Source organism: Bicyclus anynana, chromosome 16 (genome assembly GCF_947172395.1).
Source record: "Bicyclus anynana chromosome 16, ilBicAnyn1.1, whole genome shotgun sequence".
In the NCBI taxonomy this organism is placed as follows: domain Eukaryota; kingdom Metazoa; phylum Arthropoda; class Insecta; order Lepidoptera; family Nymphalidae; genus Bicyclus; species Bicyclus anynana.
Genome location: NC_069098.1, coordinates 7,901,411 through 7,919,213, shown reverse-complemented (window position 1 = coordinate 7,919,213; position 17,803 = coordinate 7,901,411). Strand labels below are relative to the sequence as shown.

General features: G+C 36.6%; 1 protein-coding gene across 2 annotated transcripts; it reads left to right on the top strand.

Annotated features, from left to right (window-relative positions):
• The first annotated feature begins 6,046 nt into the window (after positions 1 to 6,046).
• On the top strand, positions 6,047 to 17,704 carry LOC112056172 (mucin-5AC). Of its 2 annotated transcripts, none has more exons than XM_024096544.2 (3): positions 6,047 to 7,320; positions 10,085 to 10,216; positions 10,619 to 17,704. In XM_024096544.2, exons 1-3 carry the CDS (start codon positions 6,277 to 6,279, stop codon positions 10,694 to 10,696), a joined length of 1,254 nt encoding a protein of 417 aa, XP_023952312.2. In that variant the 5' UTR covers positions 6,047 to 6,276; the 3' UTR covers positions 10,697 to 17,704. The 2 variants fall into 2 exon arrangements, with proteins under 2 accessions (XP_023952312.2, XP_023952313.2); XM_024096545.2 differs by having other exon boundaries at positions 6,049 to 7,320; positions 10,622 to 17,704.
• Positions 17,705 to 17,803: the final 99 nt, after the last annotated feature.

Sequence of the window (17,803 nt, the reverse complement as noted above, 5' to 3'; positions counted from 1 at the left end):
GTAAATCGTTTGGTATAAATCCACGGCTACAATACGGGTTGTTAGTACATTTCCATAATCTTTAAATTTATCATCGCTGAGAAACTTAAGGTCGTTATATAATCTGTGGCGTGCATAAGGTTTTAACTAGGGTAGGCACTAACATTACAAATTACAAAATGTAAAATACCTGCCATACCATTATATACCACTGGATATAATGGAATCATCATTCATCATCAATAACAAACCTCCTCATTTCCTCCTAAACTGAGAGGGGTTAGGCTAATAGTTACCACGCTGACCCAATACGGATTGGCAGACTTCACACACGTAGTTAATTAAGAAAATTCTCAGGTATGCAGGTTTCTCATGATGTTTTTCCTTCGCCGTTTGAGACAAATGATATTTAACTAAGTGCTTAAAATACACATAACTGAATAGTTGGTGTATGCCCCGGACCGGATTCGAATCTACGCCCTCCGGAATCGGAGGCAGAGGTCATATCCACTGGGCTATCAAGACATCGAATACAAAGATTCCTATCCTATACCTACTTTAATTGAACTCAAAGTTCGTAGCCCCAATAGCACCTGTATGTTAAGGAATGGGTTTTTACTTTGATTACATGTCTACTTAAAAGTAAAGATTCTTACAAGTTAAAATTCAAATTCATTTATTTCATGTAGGGTTTTATACAAACCCTTTTGAAAGTCAAGTCTTTCAGAGAGTAGTGACTTACCCAGTAGCGTGCACTCCATGGATGTAAAAATGCATTGCCTACCCTAAGGTTTTAATATAAGCCTGTGTTGGAGAGGAAATTATTCATTTTGTACGTATAATGCCTTAGTCAAACTCTTCGTGCACGCCACTGACTCTACCAACTTGGAAGGCCTAACTCTTCAACAGCTTCTGTTGAGAAGAGTCGCTAACAAAGTCAGTAGTTGTTCCTTTTAAAAGGAATATTGTTTTACAATTTATAATTCACAATGAATGAATTTTATGTCTTCTGTGCAGAATAATACGGAGCGATAGATTTCGTGGATTTTTGTTATTCAATTCTATTTTCAGATTCAATATTTCATTTTAATTTTTAATAGGTATCTTGATATTCAAATGTTAAAAAAATATATTTGCAGAAATTTCCTCGTAATAAAAATTAATAAAATTCTGTATTATTATTTTATGATATATACAGAATTTTAAATGTTTTTAATTCATTATATCTAGCTACCCTATTGGTGTATAGAGGATGTTGTTATAAATAAAAATAAAAATAACATTATGAAGCATTCTAGTTATCATTGAATTTTATTCACTAATGATCGCAAATCAAAACATATATAATATTTAATTTTATGACTGACAGATATGTACATTATGTTGATCAAAAGATTTTTTGTGCCAAAGTATCCGATTAAAATTAATGTGTATTGCGTGTGGGTTCAAATAAATTAAATATTCACGGAGGTGAATAAGGAAATAACTTATGTATTGAATAGACATAATCAATTGATGTTTTTGTGATGCTGCTCGCTTAACATGGGATTCACACGCAAATTAGATATTAAATGTACAAAAAAACCTGTTGTTCTGAATCTAAGCTAACAATGTGTGAAAAATAAAAATAAGCATAAAACCTCCAAATTTTCAGTTGTGTGCATTTTAAGAAATTAAATATCATGTGTCTCAATCGGTGAAGGAAAACATCGTGAGAAAACCTGCATACCAGAGAATTACCTTAATTCTCTGCGTGTGTGAAGTCTGCCAATCCGCATTGGGCCAGCGTGGTGGACTATTGGCCTAACTCCTCTCATTCTGAGAGGAGAATCGAGCTCAGCAGTGAGCCGAATATGGGTTGATGATGTAAGCATAAAAAGTAAAAATTTGTGAATAAAAACGTCTTATCAAAGTTCATATGAAAACAATGATGTTAGAAGAAAAAAAACATACACTCCAATGGAGAACCTCCTCCTTTTTTTGAAGTCGGTCAAAAAGCGGTAGATAGGTTTACTGCAGACCCACTTATTGGTTGTCACAGCACGCACTGAAGATATATATTTTGACGGCCTCCGTGGCGCAGTGGTATGCGCGGTGGATTTACAAGACGGAGGTCCTGGGTTCGATCCCCGGCTGGGCCGATTGAGGTTTTCTTAATTGGTCCAGGTCTGGCTGGTGGGAGGCTTCGGCCGTTGTTACCACCTTACCGACAAAGACGTACCGCCAAACGATAGCGTAGAAATTGATAAGGGTGTGGATTTTCATCCTCCTCCTAACAAGTTAGCCCGTTTCCATCTTAGATTGCATCACCATCAGGTGAGATTGTAGTCAAGGGCTAACTGGTAAAGAATAATATATTTTTTTTTTTAATTAAAAATTCAGTAGAGTTTACAAATCGATTAGGTGTTAACTATGCTACAAACCCAATCACCAAGCCAAAACTGTAGCAAATCAAATGACCTTGAGATCTTTGCTTGTAGGCGCTTTTCTTCCTAGTCCATTGTTTCGCCAATTTTGCTGTGTAATTGTTACGCACGTTTGTTTACGCGATAAGAAGAATTGAAGATTTCATCTCAATCTACTAAAAAAGTATTAATTAAGCAATAGAAGAATCAACCTTAAAGAAACTATTGTGTTAATATTTATAAATAGTGGACCCGGTCACGCTTCGCTTTGACTCATTCCCTACCCCTTCCCTACTCCTACCCTACTCCTACCCTACCACTACCCCACCCCTACCCTACACCTACTCACCATACTCTCACCCTACACCACTCTAAAAAAACTCCTACCCCTACTCAAATCTATCTCTACTCTACCCCTACCCTAAGTATCCTATGTCCTTTTCCTGGTTCTAAGCTACCTCTCCGCCAATTTTCAGACAAATTGGTCCAGCCGTCCTTGAGTTATAATTGTTGTAACAAACCCGACTTTCTTTTATGATACAGTAAGAAGGAAGGTGTCCAGGTTTATTTACAACGTAGGTACCAGTACCAATAACAGTGGTGGTAGGCATCGGCCGTGGCTAGTTACCACCCTACCGACGAAGATGTCCTGCCAAGGGGTTTAGCGCTCCGGTGCGACGCCGCGTTGAAACCGTCAGAGATGTGGGTAGAATAAACAAACAAAAGAGGTACACTCTTCCAAATAAGCGCTTGCATCTTAGACTGCATCGTTACTGAGATCGCAGTATAAAAAAATACTATAAACTACTTACATTTTCCCTAGCCACAGTATCTGTTCCATCAATGATCTTCTCTGGCGAGTGCGTTAGTCGCTAGCGTTTATTTACGCGACGCCCACGGCGTTGGCTGGGTTCCAGAAGCTCACTAAAATAGCACCTTTGTTCATGTCATTGTACTAAATGAAACCCTTCTCAACGTACGCATGCCCTTTATAAATACTAATGAAATACTCGTAAACTGAAAAGGTGTGCAAACATAAACCTTTCGCGATTTCTGATGTCCGAAAATTACGGCACGCTTTTGTTTATCTGGCCTTCAAACTTTTGTTTCATTGTGATTTTAATTCAAACATCAAGCTTTGTGAAATCGTCTTATTAGTTTTTTAAATAGGCAACTAAGATTAAATGTATTACCTAGAAAAGTAGACTTGGCCGTTTAATTTGAAGTTAGACATCTCAATTAAGAATTGTAAAAACGTGACTTAAAATATCGTAATATTCATTTCTGAGATAAAAAAATGTTTCAAGTTTCTCCAAACTTGGACAAGTAGGTATTTCAAAAGAGTTTAACAAAACTAGACAATTGACAAGTTTCAAAGAGATCTTCCCTCTCGAAGTAGGTATCATCCGTGTCGAATAAATGTTTTTTTCTCTCCCGTCCAATGTAAAGAACTTTGTAAGGATGCGGAACAAACGAGTCCCCTTTATCTAACCCGTCGCTTCATCAAAGTAGAAAAAGATGGCCGGCCAACAAAAAGTGGGACGATTCGTTCGCCCAACCCTTTTATTTTTGTTTCGCTCCGCACTTTTTACTTTTATTCTAAAAATATCGCATTCACGAACCCATTTCGAAAGGAAACGTGATTCTGTCCAAGGTCAAGAGAATTAGTATTCGTATGGTGTGTTTGCAGTTTGACCGGACGCAAAAACTCGTTAATATGCTGCTTGGGGATTTTTTAAACAATGATTAGTATTGCCCGACTCGGGGCTCCTTCTAATGTTTCACAACTTATGTAATCGAATGGACGTGGAAACAAAAAAGGTGGTATAAAAACACTTAGTTTCGTATTACGTATTAACTCTATTAAGATTACATTATCGATTGCACTCAAACGTTGTAAATTAATTGAAATGAACAGGTCGGTTAGGAACAGGGTGTCCTAACTGTGGCAGATTAGCACACAGAAATAATTGAAACGTTAATGATAGTTTGTTTAATCAAATTGACCAACCACTATAATTTGTAACTTAATATGTAGATATCTAATAGTATGTAAGTAGATATCTAATAGTATAGTAAGTAAGTACATGACTGCAGATAAGTAAGTACTTAAGTAACTGAGAGTTTTGAAATCCCTATTCTTCCTACTCTTTCTTGGTTAGGATAGTAAATTCTTGTATGTTCGTGAATTTAAAAAAACATGCTTTGCAAACAAGTCTTCGATTCGATTTCTAGGTCTGATTTATGTATGAATTTCGAATTTGCCAAGTTTAGTCTGATATTAGTCTAGTTTTAGGTTTCTAGTAGGTAGGCGGCGTATGGGTAGTAGTTAAGAATATATGAAATAGGTACCTACTGTAAATGATCTGTACCTACTGTATTTTATACCTATTTTAAATACATGTCCTAAAAAAATCGTGTGTGTGAGAATGTGACTATGTAATTTGCATTAATGCTAAGTATGTGTTTTTCCCAGCTCTGGGTAGGCCAATGATTTGTCATTAGGTACGATTTCGATGATCTTTTAGTTTGATAAAACCTTGCCCATTTCGGATCTGCTCCATTTCGGAGAGCTCTATTTTCGTGTTATCTACGACTGCAGCGTCTATTTAAAAGACGTTAAACTCCTCATTTTTTTCATCCCTTGGTGAATATGCTGGTAAATTTTAAATAAATAGTAAGTAATCAAATAGATATAATCATACTTTTTGTTTGTATGCATGTTTGTTACTCTTTAACGCCGCAACTACTGAACTGATTTAGCTGAAATTAGATAGATAATACCCTGGATTAACACATAGGCTACTTTTCATTCCATGGTTCCCGCGGGATTTGTAAGTAGGTGTACGGCAGGGAGGTAGTTTATTGTTAGCGACGTGATTAAGAAGGCCTAAAGACTCTTACAAGTTTACGGAAAAAAGGTAGAAAAACGATTTCCACGCTGACGAAGTCGCGAACGTCCGCTAGTACCTACCCAATGAGTGTGGAGTAGGTAGATGAAACAAACTTATTTCACCTATAGGTATTCTCTCGGCGACGCGGGTGGAGTCTCTAAATTGATCAGGCGCCGGAAAACCTGGAGTTCCGGAATTGCGAGAAACCTGAATGAGTCACTCTAAATGAGAAACCTTACAAAGATTGCCGCAAAATAGGGGAATAAACGACCGAGATTTTATATTTGTCCAATTACGTACTTTGTTGTGCTAATTTAGGTTACCTTTTTAGTTTTTTGATAGATACCTACCTTTAGCTACTTGTAGTTGTCAAAATAAAAAAATATCTTAAAATAGGTTTAGGTAAGTGTATAACTTCAAATAATCTTTAGGACATGGTTATTGTAAGACCATCTAGATACCTTTGCACATAAGCATAACACTTACTAAATATTAACATAACGTTGTTTTAAAAAACCCATTTTGAATAATCTTTTTAAAATTATTAAACATTTTATAGTTCTACAACAATGCAATATTCGCCGGCTGCCTGAGGAGGGCTTAACGCTGTCACATCGCTAATGAGACGAAGCGTATTATATTATTGTTATTGTCACGAGTGTGATGTTGAATTTATGAAGCCGGCATCCAAGTCATAACCTCAAAACCGGGGCCGTTGAGCCGCCGGAAAGACAGTAGGGGAGCACGCAACCGCTCAATGTTGTCACGCATGCGCCGCGCTCCAACCCACGAGAGAACTATCAGCGCTGCACAACGCCGGAACAGACCCGATGCCTCGCACTAACCGGGTGCGACATTGACGAATCGCGACACCCGGCTGCGTTTACACGGGCACAACCGTTGCCATCTTACACTAGTGACAAAAACGAGCATGTGATAAGACTTAAACCGCAAATAACATTTTACGTAGTGCATTTCCTGTGACATAAACCACTATCATGTACAAGACCGTAAGACACGGTGAGAACAGTCTTCAGTATACCATACTGCCGCAAACGGAGGAAGTCCTGAGCAACAGCGGATTGAAGGGCAAAGGCCGAGATTACAGCCCCTCCATCCATGTACGACGTGCCAATAGAAAGTTCGCGTTAAAGTTCGTTTTATTTATAGTAGTTGGGGTTATAGTTTCGATAGGTTTTGCATCAATTCCAATTTATAGTGTACTGTATGCACGGAGAAGTCAACATAATCAACATGAACTTATGACCAGCGCGCCTCTGCCGGCGACCGGACAGGAAATAATAAAATCACGTAAAAGTGAATTGAAGAAGATAGTCTCCGAAGAATCGTCGACGTCAAAAACAAGTCTAGAAACCAGCGTTGCACCTACAACCACAACTACTACCACTACTTTTATACCATCGACAGGAAACAGTGATAAAGCAACTACGCCACCATGGAATATGCCCGCTCTGAGATCGTGGAAGTTCTCATCATCTTCAACAACTATCCAGCCAATCCCGACTGAGGACAGTGAAGAAGTTCCTCAAGTCGGAACGTCTAGAAGCGTCCGTTTGCTAGACCATTACATGGCAATATCAATGAAACCGTGGGAGAAAGATACAATTATCAGAGCGACAGTAACGCCTGAACCTACAACGATCCGAAACATTTTTAGATACCACTCCCGTGCCTTTAACCCAACAGAGAAACCAATTACCTCAGTGCCGAAACTATTTGAGGATGTCCTGATAACGACAAAAGCAACTACTACGCAGACTCCAATGACTACGGAAGTTGTACAAACGAGTGCGAATTCAAAATTGCAGGATTTGAAGGATGCCATTTTATCTGTGGACGATGATGACGAGTTTAAGGAATCTCTGGAGGTAGACGAAGTGTTTTCTCTTCCTCCACTGAAGCCCGATTCTGCAGCGCCGGGGACGGATTCAGACGAAGTAACAGTTTCGAAGGCCACGGACGGTAACTGGTACGGCGCTCGGTGGCCGTTCGTCGATGCGTCCTCATACTTCCAATGGACGGTGAGCACGATTATGAATTACCTAACTTATGTAATGTATGTTTACGTGAGCGTGAATTGCGTGATCGATATTTCTTACTCGTAATCAATTCCTGAGGTAGTACAAATTATGAAATAGGTAGCTAAATTACTAAGTTACTATACGTCGTAACTATTACAGTTACAATATGAATCAAAATGTTACAAAATACAAAAAATTGCAAAACATGTGGCTAGGTCATGCAATATTAACATTTTGCTTTTAGCTCTTTCATCTCCAGCTACGAGTAGGTACCTATTCTAATTTGCTGGGAGATATATATTTTTATGTTATTATAAACATAGCTGAACTTAAATATAATTCGATATAAGTATCCGAATATACCTATAACACTTGTAAAATAATAAAATGATGCAACACTAAATGGACTTAAATAAACACGTGTGGATTTACTAGCGTCATTAGGAAAATTATATGAAATGTATTTAATGCTGAATTAAGTTTGGAAAACCTGTATCTCAGGATCCCCGCTCTTCCTGGTTATAATAAAAGATTTGTTTTTTTTTCACTTGTATTTGTCTTTGTGGTGTGCAAATAAAGTATATCTATCTATCTATCTATAAAACTATGTTGGTATCTCAACATAATTATGGTTATGTTATTGTTTATGGTTATCCAGAGGTTAGATGCATAACATCTAAAAAATCGATTAGCTAAGTCGAAAGAATTACATTTTACCATCCTGTTTCCAGTTTTCAATATAGTTGTTGGTAATGTAATTGTTGTTGTTAGTTGCATTACATCATTTTATTTTAATGCATTTACATCCTTGTATGCATAAATAACTTTAGTTTACTGCACCCAAGTTATAGATTATTATAACGTCGATCAAAAAACAGAAAATAATTTCTTTGGGTCTTCTTCAAATGTCTATAACACGAGATGGTAGGTAGTAAGACACAGAAATGGCAAATTTGTTCGTGCTTCAGGACGTTTAACATAATATTTGCATGCATTTATGTAAACTACGCCTTGTCTTTATTCAAAGCCCGTCAAGCCTTCCATCACTAATCTTTAGATCAAGATAATATTCAAATAAAATTTACATTAAACTCTTCCTAGGTATTAGCTAACGTTTACCCACATGGGTACTGTCCCTTTTAGACATTGGCGTATCTTGGATTATTTCCTAGGGTGGGCCCAGCCCCACCTTAAGGGGCCAGCCCCTGACATACCGCTAAACAGAATTGACAGTCATTATAGAAATGTCGTTTACAATGTTTGTGGACGCTGGCCTCTGAAACGGGTCGGCTGATTTTATTGATTTTTCTTTGTATATCTTGTATTTTGGCGTCCATCATAGAATTAAAAATCGGTAGCCCAGAATTCTAGAGTGGACCATTCTAGGGGGGCCCGGCCCACCCGGCCCACCCGCTATATACGCCTATGCTTTTAGAGATCATTTAACTCAACCTAACGTTACATGATGTTTTTTTTTTTATTTTGCACTGAATATATTTTAAAACTTAGCGTCCTAATGATTACGAATTTTATAATATTATTATGTTAATGGTATCTTAGGTTGTTTTATTGTCTTACGAGTACATACTACTAGCGGACGCCCGCGACTTCGTCCGCCCTAGGACCTCTTAAATTCAGCCCTATCGCAAAATCCGTTCTTAGTGGATACGTACTAACTGTAAACTACCTCCCTGCCAAATTTCAGCTTTGTACTTTGTAGGTTTTCGAGATTTCGTAATAACCTTTCCCATTTATATATTAGGATTTATATTTAATCAGAGAGTCTGAGATGAGGTGATTAAAAAAGAGTAACAGAACGTAAAAAACCGATTTTATGAAAATTTTGTCTCGTTGCCTGTGGGCGTGAAACTAAGGACATACAACTTTTCTTCACAGGTTGGTTTAATTTGTTTAAATATAATCGAACGTAAGCAAAACAAACGTCATGAAAAATCATCTCAGAGACGTGGACGCGGGCATGATCTATTAACTATATTTTTTTTATAGATGCTTTTATTTAAACAGTGTGATTTCTATCTATAGTAAGGTGTTAGACAGAGAGAGATAGGTTTTAAGGGCATCCCAATTTGTATGCTACAAAAAGGACACCAACCATTTTGGGCCCAGCACGTTACAGAAAAAAATAAATGTCAAGAAATCCATTATTTCATAATAATATTTATAAATAAAAATCACCAAATTCAATTAGAATTCACAGTTTTTTTGAAATGTGTGTGTTTTGTTGAAATCGTGCATTTTAAAATTACTTAGTCGAATAAATAGCTACGATTTTGATGAATCAATCGTACCGTTTTTCTACCTTTAGGATTGGAATTGTTTTTCCAAATATGGTACCTACTTCGAAATAACCCTTTACAAAAAATAAAAAAATTCGCCCCCGCACCAAAACATTTCCGATTTTAAATAACATAAAAAAACAATCATCAAAATCGGAGATGTTTCTGAGTACTTCCAGCATATGCTTGTTTAATGTGTTCTTTGACTCAACTAAATGTAGGTAGGTATTGGCACAAATCTTGATTATACAACTGTTATTCAACCTGATATTAAACCAATCTATTTATTATATGACACTAATTTGCGCATTCTATCGGTTCATTCATAAAATCTGGGCCCAGCAATGTATGTAAAATGCTCGGTCTCCTTTCGAAGCTTTTTCAAGGAATCGGGGCTCCTCTGGTAGTTGATGGAAGCGTACCTACTCCACCTAGAGTATATGAATACCATTATTTTCTCCTCTCAGGGTTACTCTCCCGGAGACAACCTATTGCTGCCGTTACTGGTGGCAGCGATGTCGTCAATCGCGCTGGTCTTCTTGCTGGCGTTAGCAGTCCGGCGCCGCAAGAGAAGCACAACCGCCTCAGCACAAATTGGGGTAATTATATTTACATTATACATTTATAGCCTCAATAGCTCAACGGTAAGAGCAGTCGGACTCATCACCGAGGGTTGGTGGTTCGATCACCGCCCCCGTTGGTCTATTGTCATATCCACTCCTAACACAGTCTTTCCCGACAAACTGGAGGGGAATGGGAATATTGGTAATATTTAAAAGGATATGGCAAAAATATTCTTATCTAAAAAATACATTACCAGCAATGGATATAGTACAACTGAAAGAAAACTCTATAACTCTCTGAATTTCTCTATTGATAACTGCTTAACCAACTGCCTACCACGAGAGAAAAGTCCCAAATAAAATTTCTTCTTGGTATGTGTTTCCAAATTGATTTAGATAATACACTACAGTTTTCGTAACACTGGACCCTTGTTCTAGAAGTTAACCGCAGACTTACAAGCGGACGACAACACCAACTTGCTGACAGCAGAAAACCCAGAAGAAACTGAGGAGTGAAGCCACTCGACGCTTTCATGCTTGCTCCCAGAATGCCTCAAAAACTTGCAGCGGGTAGGCGACACAGCTGGTTCCTTTCATAGAGTTGCCTTCGTATCTTTACGCACACAATACCCCACGTAATAGAGACAGTTGCCTACATGTAACTGACACCTCAACACATTGACACTCATGTCTGTGAAGCAAAAGACGTGACGTCACAAGCCATGAAGCAACTGAAAACTCATGTTGTATTCTCATACAAACAAAATAAAAGCATAATTAATCAATGTATTGAGATGCCAGATACTTAAAAATAATTTATATATACTACGTTTAGTTATTGAAACGTTATGGAATTGAAAGACAAAATACAATATTGGAAATTCTAAAAATTGAAGATGTGCTTATGTTTGTAATTGTATTTGTATGTATAACTACATATTATGTATGTATTATTAATATGTAATAAGTGAGTATCAAATTCACCACCCAATTCATATCACTCACTCAGTCATCCACTCGTAAATTCACTAACAACTACAATTTGCGGTATTACTCGTTATATACCGGATCATATAACAGACCTATTACCTATATCGTAGAATGCTTTGGATTGCAATTTGGACGAAAATAGGGATATTCAAAAATTTGCGAATATCTACTACAGCAGCAAATTTAAATATCTTTCGTTATGGCAGAACTTCGCAAATTTATCTGTCTCCATTTTCGTAATTCCTCAAAAGCAAGAAGATTCCTTATAATAAGTAATAAGAGTAATTTTGTGAAAAGAGTGTCAAAGTTGTTACAAAATATTCAAAATAGAATGACAGTTATTAACGCAGGTTAGTCTGTCATCACGCGAGAAGTTATTTTTTTGATTAATGTGTGTTTCACATGATGCATACCGTTTCGAAGTTGTAGGTACATCTTCCGTCTATCTTGCGGTTTCCTTTGCGCCAGTAAAAGGATCTGCAGCAGCGGATATTAAAGCCCAACTGTTGCACGACTGACGTGGCAATAGTCTTCAATTCCTTTTCTCAAGAAACAAACTGGAATTACGAGCACATTCTTCGATGTTTGATTGTTTGGCGTCAATACCTCTACTGTGACAATAGAGATTATATTAATTGACATGACGTTAGACAAAATGAAGGCCACACCATAGGCTTTTTATAAGGTTACTTTTTAAGTGAACATTATAATGTACTCTAAGGTACTTCATCTACAAATTTGGAGTGAGGAGCACGACTTGTTTGGATTAATCAGTTTTTTCGTATAGAAAAACAAGTTATTCATCCATAAGTGCATCAGTGTGACATTACAATGTAAAGGTCTACAAATTTGGAGTGAGAAGAGGATTTTTGTTGAGTCACCTCAAAAAACAATGTAAAGGTCTTTTTCATCTACAAATTTGGAGTGAGAAGAGGCTTCTTTTTGAGTGACCTCAACAAAAATCCTCTACTCCCTCCAAATTTGGAGGATTCATTAGTTTTTTCGTGAAAAATACCAAGTTAATCATCCATGAGTGCATCGGTATGACATTACAAAGTAAAGGTCTTCTTTACCTACAAATTTGGAGTGAGTAAAGGATGATTGTTGAGTCACCTCAACAAAAATCCTCTACTCCCTCAAAATTTGGAGGTTTCATCAGTTTTTTTCGTGAAAAATTAACAAGTTATTCATCCGTAAGTGCATCGGTGTGACCTTGCTTAAGTCACTCAATAATTTTCATGTTTTTTCGTGAAGAAAAACAAGTTACTCATCCATAAGTGAATCGGTATGACATTACAAAGTAAAGGTCTTCTTTACCTACAAATTTGGAGTGAGTAAAGGATGATTGTTGAGTCACCTCAACAAAAATCCTCTACTCCCTCAAAATTTGGAGGTTTCATCAGTTTTTTTCGTGAAAAATTAACAAGTTATTCATCCGTAAGTGCATCGGTGTGACCTTGCTTGAGTCACTCAATAATTTTCATGTTTTTTCGTGAAGAAAAACAAGTTACTCATCCATAAGTGCATCGGTATGACATTACAAAGTAAAGGTCTTCTTTACCTACAAATTTGGAGTGAGTAAAGGATGATTGTTGAGTCACCTCAACAAAAATCCTCTACTCCCTCAAAATTTGGAGGTTTCATCAGTTTTTTTCGTGAAAAATTAACAAGTTATTCATCCGTAAGTGCATCGGTGTGACCTTGCTTGAGTCACTCAATAATTTTCATGTTTTTTCGTGAAGAAAAACAAGTTACTCATCCATAAGTGCATCGGTATGACATTACAAAGTAAAGGTCTTCTTTACCTACAAAATTGGAGTGAGTAAAGGATGATTGTTGAGTCACCTCAACAAAAATCCTCTACTCCCTCAAAATTTGGAGGTTTCATCAGTTTTTTTCGTGAAAAATTAACAAGTTATTCATCCGTAAGTGCATCGGTGTAACCTTGCTTGAGTCACTCAATAATTTTCATGTTTTTTCGTGAAGAAAAACAAGTTACTCATCCATAAGTGCATCGGTATGACATTACAAAGTAAAGGTCTTCTTTACCTACAAATTTGGAGTGAGTAAAGGATGATTGTTGAGTCACCTCAACAAAAATCCTCTACTCCCTCAAAATTTGGAGGTTTCATCAGTTTTTTTCGTGAAAAATTAACAAGTTATTCATCCGTAAGTGCATCGGTGTGACCTTGCTTGAGTCACTCAATAATTTTCATGTTTTTTCGTGAAGAAAAACAAGTTACTCATCCATAAGTGCATCGGTATGACATTACAAAGTAAAGGTCTTCTTTACCTACAAAATTGGAGTGAGTAAAGGATGATTGTTGAGTCACCTCAACAAAAATCCTCTACTCCCTCAAAATTTGGAGGTTTCATCAGTTTTTTTCGTGAAAAATTAACAAGTTATTCATCCGTAAGTGCATCGGTGTGACCTTGCTTGAGTCACTCAATAATTTTCATGTTTTTTCGTGAAGAAAAACAAGTTACTCATCCATAAGTGCATCGGTATGACATTACAAAGTAAAGGTCTTCTTCACCTACAAATTTGGAGTGAGAAGAGGGTTCTTGTTGAGTCACCTCAACAAAAATCCTCTCACTCACTCCAAATTTGTATGGATTCATCAAATTTTTAGTGAAGAATAACAAGTTATTCATCTATAAGTGCATTGGTGTGACCTTGCTTTAGTCAGTCAATAATTTTCGTGTCAAAATATTTTTGAAAATGTTTTCACGTTCAGATCTTAGATAGTTGAAGATAGTCGCTTATCCTTTGCTATTAAAATTTAAGCAGGCACTGTATTGTTTGCATGAAAGTAAACACGAGAGGTTTTCTTAAGGAGACTTCATACTAAGCCGCCGGTTTGAAATCGTAACAAAATGATTTTAATTTGTATACTAACAAAATAAAGAACTCGGTCGTTCGGTTTCCGGTATTTTGTCTGAAGTCTCCTTTGCTTCACGTTTAAAAACTTTCAGTGCCTATTTGTATATATCGAAATATTCGGCTTTTCACCCGAAAGCCATTAAAGATTGCTTATTCAGAGATACGATATAATATTCTGTAGTTAGGTAAGATTTTGTAATCACCTAAATTTTGACTGTAAATTAGGTAAAGTCCAATGCCAAAGCTACCAAAAATATTTTTGTTACGAGTGTAATTCTACAACGTATTTTTATTGGAAATCATTTATCACAAAGGCTGAAGACATTTTAGAATCGACCACACATACTTAGGGCTCATTCAGCTTTAGATGGGATAGACTATTGATTTTACTACTTATCTAGGTTAAAGCTTAGATAGAGCAAGGTAAAACATGAGCATCATAAAGCTACCTAGATCTACATTCATCAAAAAGGAAACACTAAGAATCGCAATCAACATAAATAATAATAATCATGTTATCGATAGTAGAGTAATAACATGATAATATTGATAATTGTTAATATATTCTGAGCCTTCGTAATAATTTGAAGCTATTTACCTATTTTGAAGCTAAAGATTTTTAGAAATTCAAGCGCGGCCTATACTTATACCTAAAATGTTATAAAGTAATCAAGGTTCAAAAACACACATTCTAGGATTTTATTAAAATCAAATACAAAAGAAAATATTTTTTCTATTACATATATAAAAATCGGAATCATCTCATTTTGAAACAAATTCTTATACCCTATACTATGTTCCACGGTGTATTACCATTCGCAGCCATGTTGGATTTGTCATGACGTCACAAAGTCAATACCCTTCTCGTATCAGGCGAGGATAATTTTCGCCAAACTTCTAGTCGGCTTTGAACTACGTAAGGCGTAAGCTGAGCACTTGAGCAGTGTACAAAAATATATCCCAGCAGGGCTATTAGGTATACTTTTGCAGTTTGGCATGTTGCAACGAGCGGGCTAGAAGTTTACTACTACTTTACTACTAATACTACTGTACTAGTAGTGGATTTTAGAAATTACGAGGCATCAGATTTATAAAACATAATTATCTAGAAACATAAATCAATAGTTGGGTGAAAATAGTCTACAAACATAATTGTGTACCTTTACCTATATCATATCTCTGAAAATCCCAATTGATATAACTCGTCAGTATTAACTATCCCTGTGGTATATTATCAATATAAGATATACTTGTTTTTATGTATTTATTTTTTAATGTACTATAGTTAAGATGGAATTTAATATTAAATCTTGATGTTTCTCGGATTCAATGTCTATATTTCTTCATAAAATTATTGGATTATGAGACTGTTGGCCAGACTTGCCTCATTTTATAAAAGTTGACAGCTCATGCTCTATAGGAAAGTACCTACGTTAGGCAACTTCGAACGCTCCGTAGTGGCTTTGGGCTCAATTGTTCTCAGTCCACAATTTTTTTTTTTTTTAATATTTCGTACATAAATAAGAAATTATGTACCCAATCAACAAACGCTTAGGTACCAGAAGAGTGAAGCTAAGTGATTGATGATTGGCGATATGATTTCCCATATATTAAACAAATAATTGAACCTTGCTTCACAATGAGAGGAATCAGTGGCATGCACAAGGTTCTTAACAATGGTATGTACTATACGTACAAATTGTACAGTTAATTGAAAATTCCTCCTCCAATATATTCAATAATGAATCCTCCGGGTATGCAGTTCATTTATGCTTCTATCAAATGCACGTTAATGATAGGTACTTTATACTTGGACCGTTGAAACGTGCCACTTTTAACCCATCCAAACTTTCCAAACTCCATAGTTGCATGTTCTGTTTTACCAGCAGCACGCAGAAGCTTCACAGTAGCATGGGCCGACAAACTAAACTTTTTAACCGAATTTCAAAAAGGAGAAGGTATTTGGATGTCTTTGTATGTTTTACTAAAGCGGAAGGTCTGGCCACACAGGCTCTCATTCTATACGTACCTCTTGATTATATCATTTTTGTATAGAAATAAGACTGATATAGGATTGCGTTGTATTACAGCAATTTGGGATGTGAAAATTTTCAGTGTTGGACATATTTTTGTAACGGCACTATTTAGTTTAGTGTTACCATTTGTGTGTTATAATATATATCAGTGTTAGTATATAAATATGGTACGGGCGTGTGTAGTACACGAGAGGTAGATAGCTAGGTAATTGAATATGGAACAGTCTGGATGATAGGAAATAATAAATGCGGGAAGTTAGTAAAACTTGGTCAAATGTATGTCAAAGATGTTTCTTGCCAAGTTGGAATTTATTCATTCACATATGATTCACATCGGTCGATGCGAGTGCCTGCCGCTTAAGTCCAAAAAAAAATACCTTACATTCACGCATTTTTAGATGTTATACAACTTAAAACGGGCTATAATCATTAATTGAACTAAATATTACAAAAATTGAGACGCTGCACCGTGCGACATATCATAGGTATCAGTGGCGAAGAGTTCATGCAAGCCGATTCCCGTCGAGTTACCTTTATAATCCCTGCATATTCGTTGTTGTATCGAGATCCTATATGAGAAACCGGAGTTTGTATCACGCTATATGACTTTTCTTTTCTTTGAGACGGCTTACCTTCATCTAAATTCCATCCTTAGCCACTGATAGCTATTTATATACAGGGCGTGTGGCCTCTCCCTTTTAGGCTATCACCAAATTTGGCTAGGCAGGGAACACAATACGAGCAGAGGAGGGGAGTGTTGATCGATTGTCAAGGAATTTCTTAACCCCACATCCAGTAGTCACAAGTCCGGGATTCTGCTCGGAGTTTTTCTCTCTACCACAAGATGGGCCCGGCACTTGCACGGTATTCGTCTCTCTGCTCCATAATCTCCTCTATCTTCCAGTGAAAGTTCCGTTAGAATCGATTCAGCCATTCCAAAGATTAGCCTGGACAAACAGGAAGACAGACAGATAAACAAAATAAAAAAGCTTGTTTGTGATAAGCACTTGAGAAAACACCGTTATCTTGAAATCACCGACAGACACTTCAACTTTATTTAAATGTGTGTATTTTTTTATTCTTTCCCAAATAGTCCTTGAACACAATCTCACCTGATAGTAAGTGATGTTGCAATCTAAGATGGAACAAGGTAACTTGTTAGGAGTAGGATGAAAAATCCACACCCTTTTCGGTTTCTACGACATCGTACCGAAATGTTAAATCTCTTGGCGGTACATCTTTTTCGGTAGGATGGTAACTAGCCACGGCCCAAGCCTCCCATCACCCAACTGATGATCGTATAACATTTGACCCAGTTTTACTTGTATGTAACACAGTCCCTATAGGTATATAGCAGGTTTGCAATGGTGTTGATTGAAAATTTATGTCTATAAAGAGCCTGACGCGCATTTATATAATGTAAAACCATAAAGTCATTTATATCACGCTAGCAATATTTTATATCATAACAAATGTATATCGCACATAATATATTTATAGACGTTAAGTTTATATTAGCTTTTGTGTAATAGTTTTGTCTTGAGGCAGTGTGATTATTTTATATGCTGGAACACCCATCATGTACATAATAAAATAAATTGTTTTCCCACCGAGGTTCGCTTTTCCTTTATGTAATTTATTTCCCTCACCTGATGGTAAGTGATGATGCAATCTAAGATGGAAGCGGGCTAACTTGTTGGAAGTAGGATGAAA

Excerpts from the sequence above, each read along its gene's own strand:
- LOC112056172 (XM_024096544.2), top strand. The coding sequence starts at position 6,277 with ATGTACAAGACCGTAAGACACGGTGAGAACAGTCTTCAGTATACCATA. Across the intron at positions 7,321-10,084 it reads CCTCATACTTCCAATGGACG|GGTTACTCTCCCGGAGACAA; the intron begins GTGAGCACGATT and ends TTCTCCTCTCAG. Across the intron at positions 10,217-10,618 it reads CCGCCTCAGCACAAATTGGG|AAGTTAACCGCAGACTTACA; the intron begins GTAATTATATTT and ends CCCTTGTTCTAG.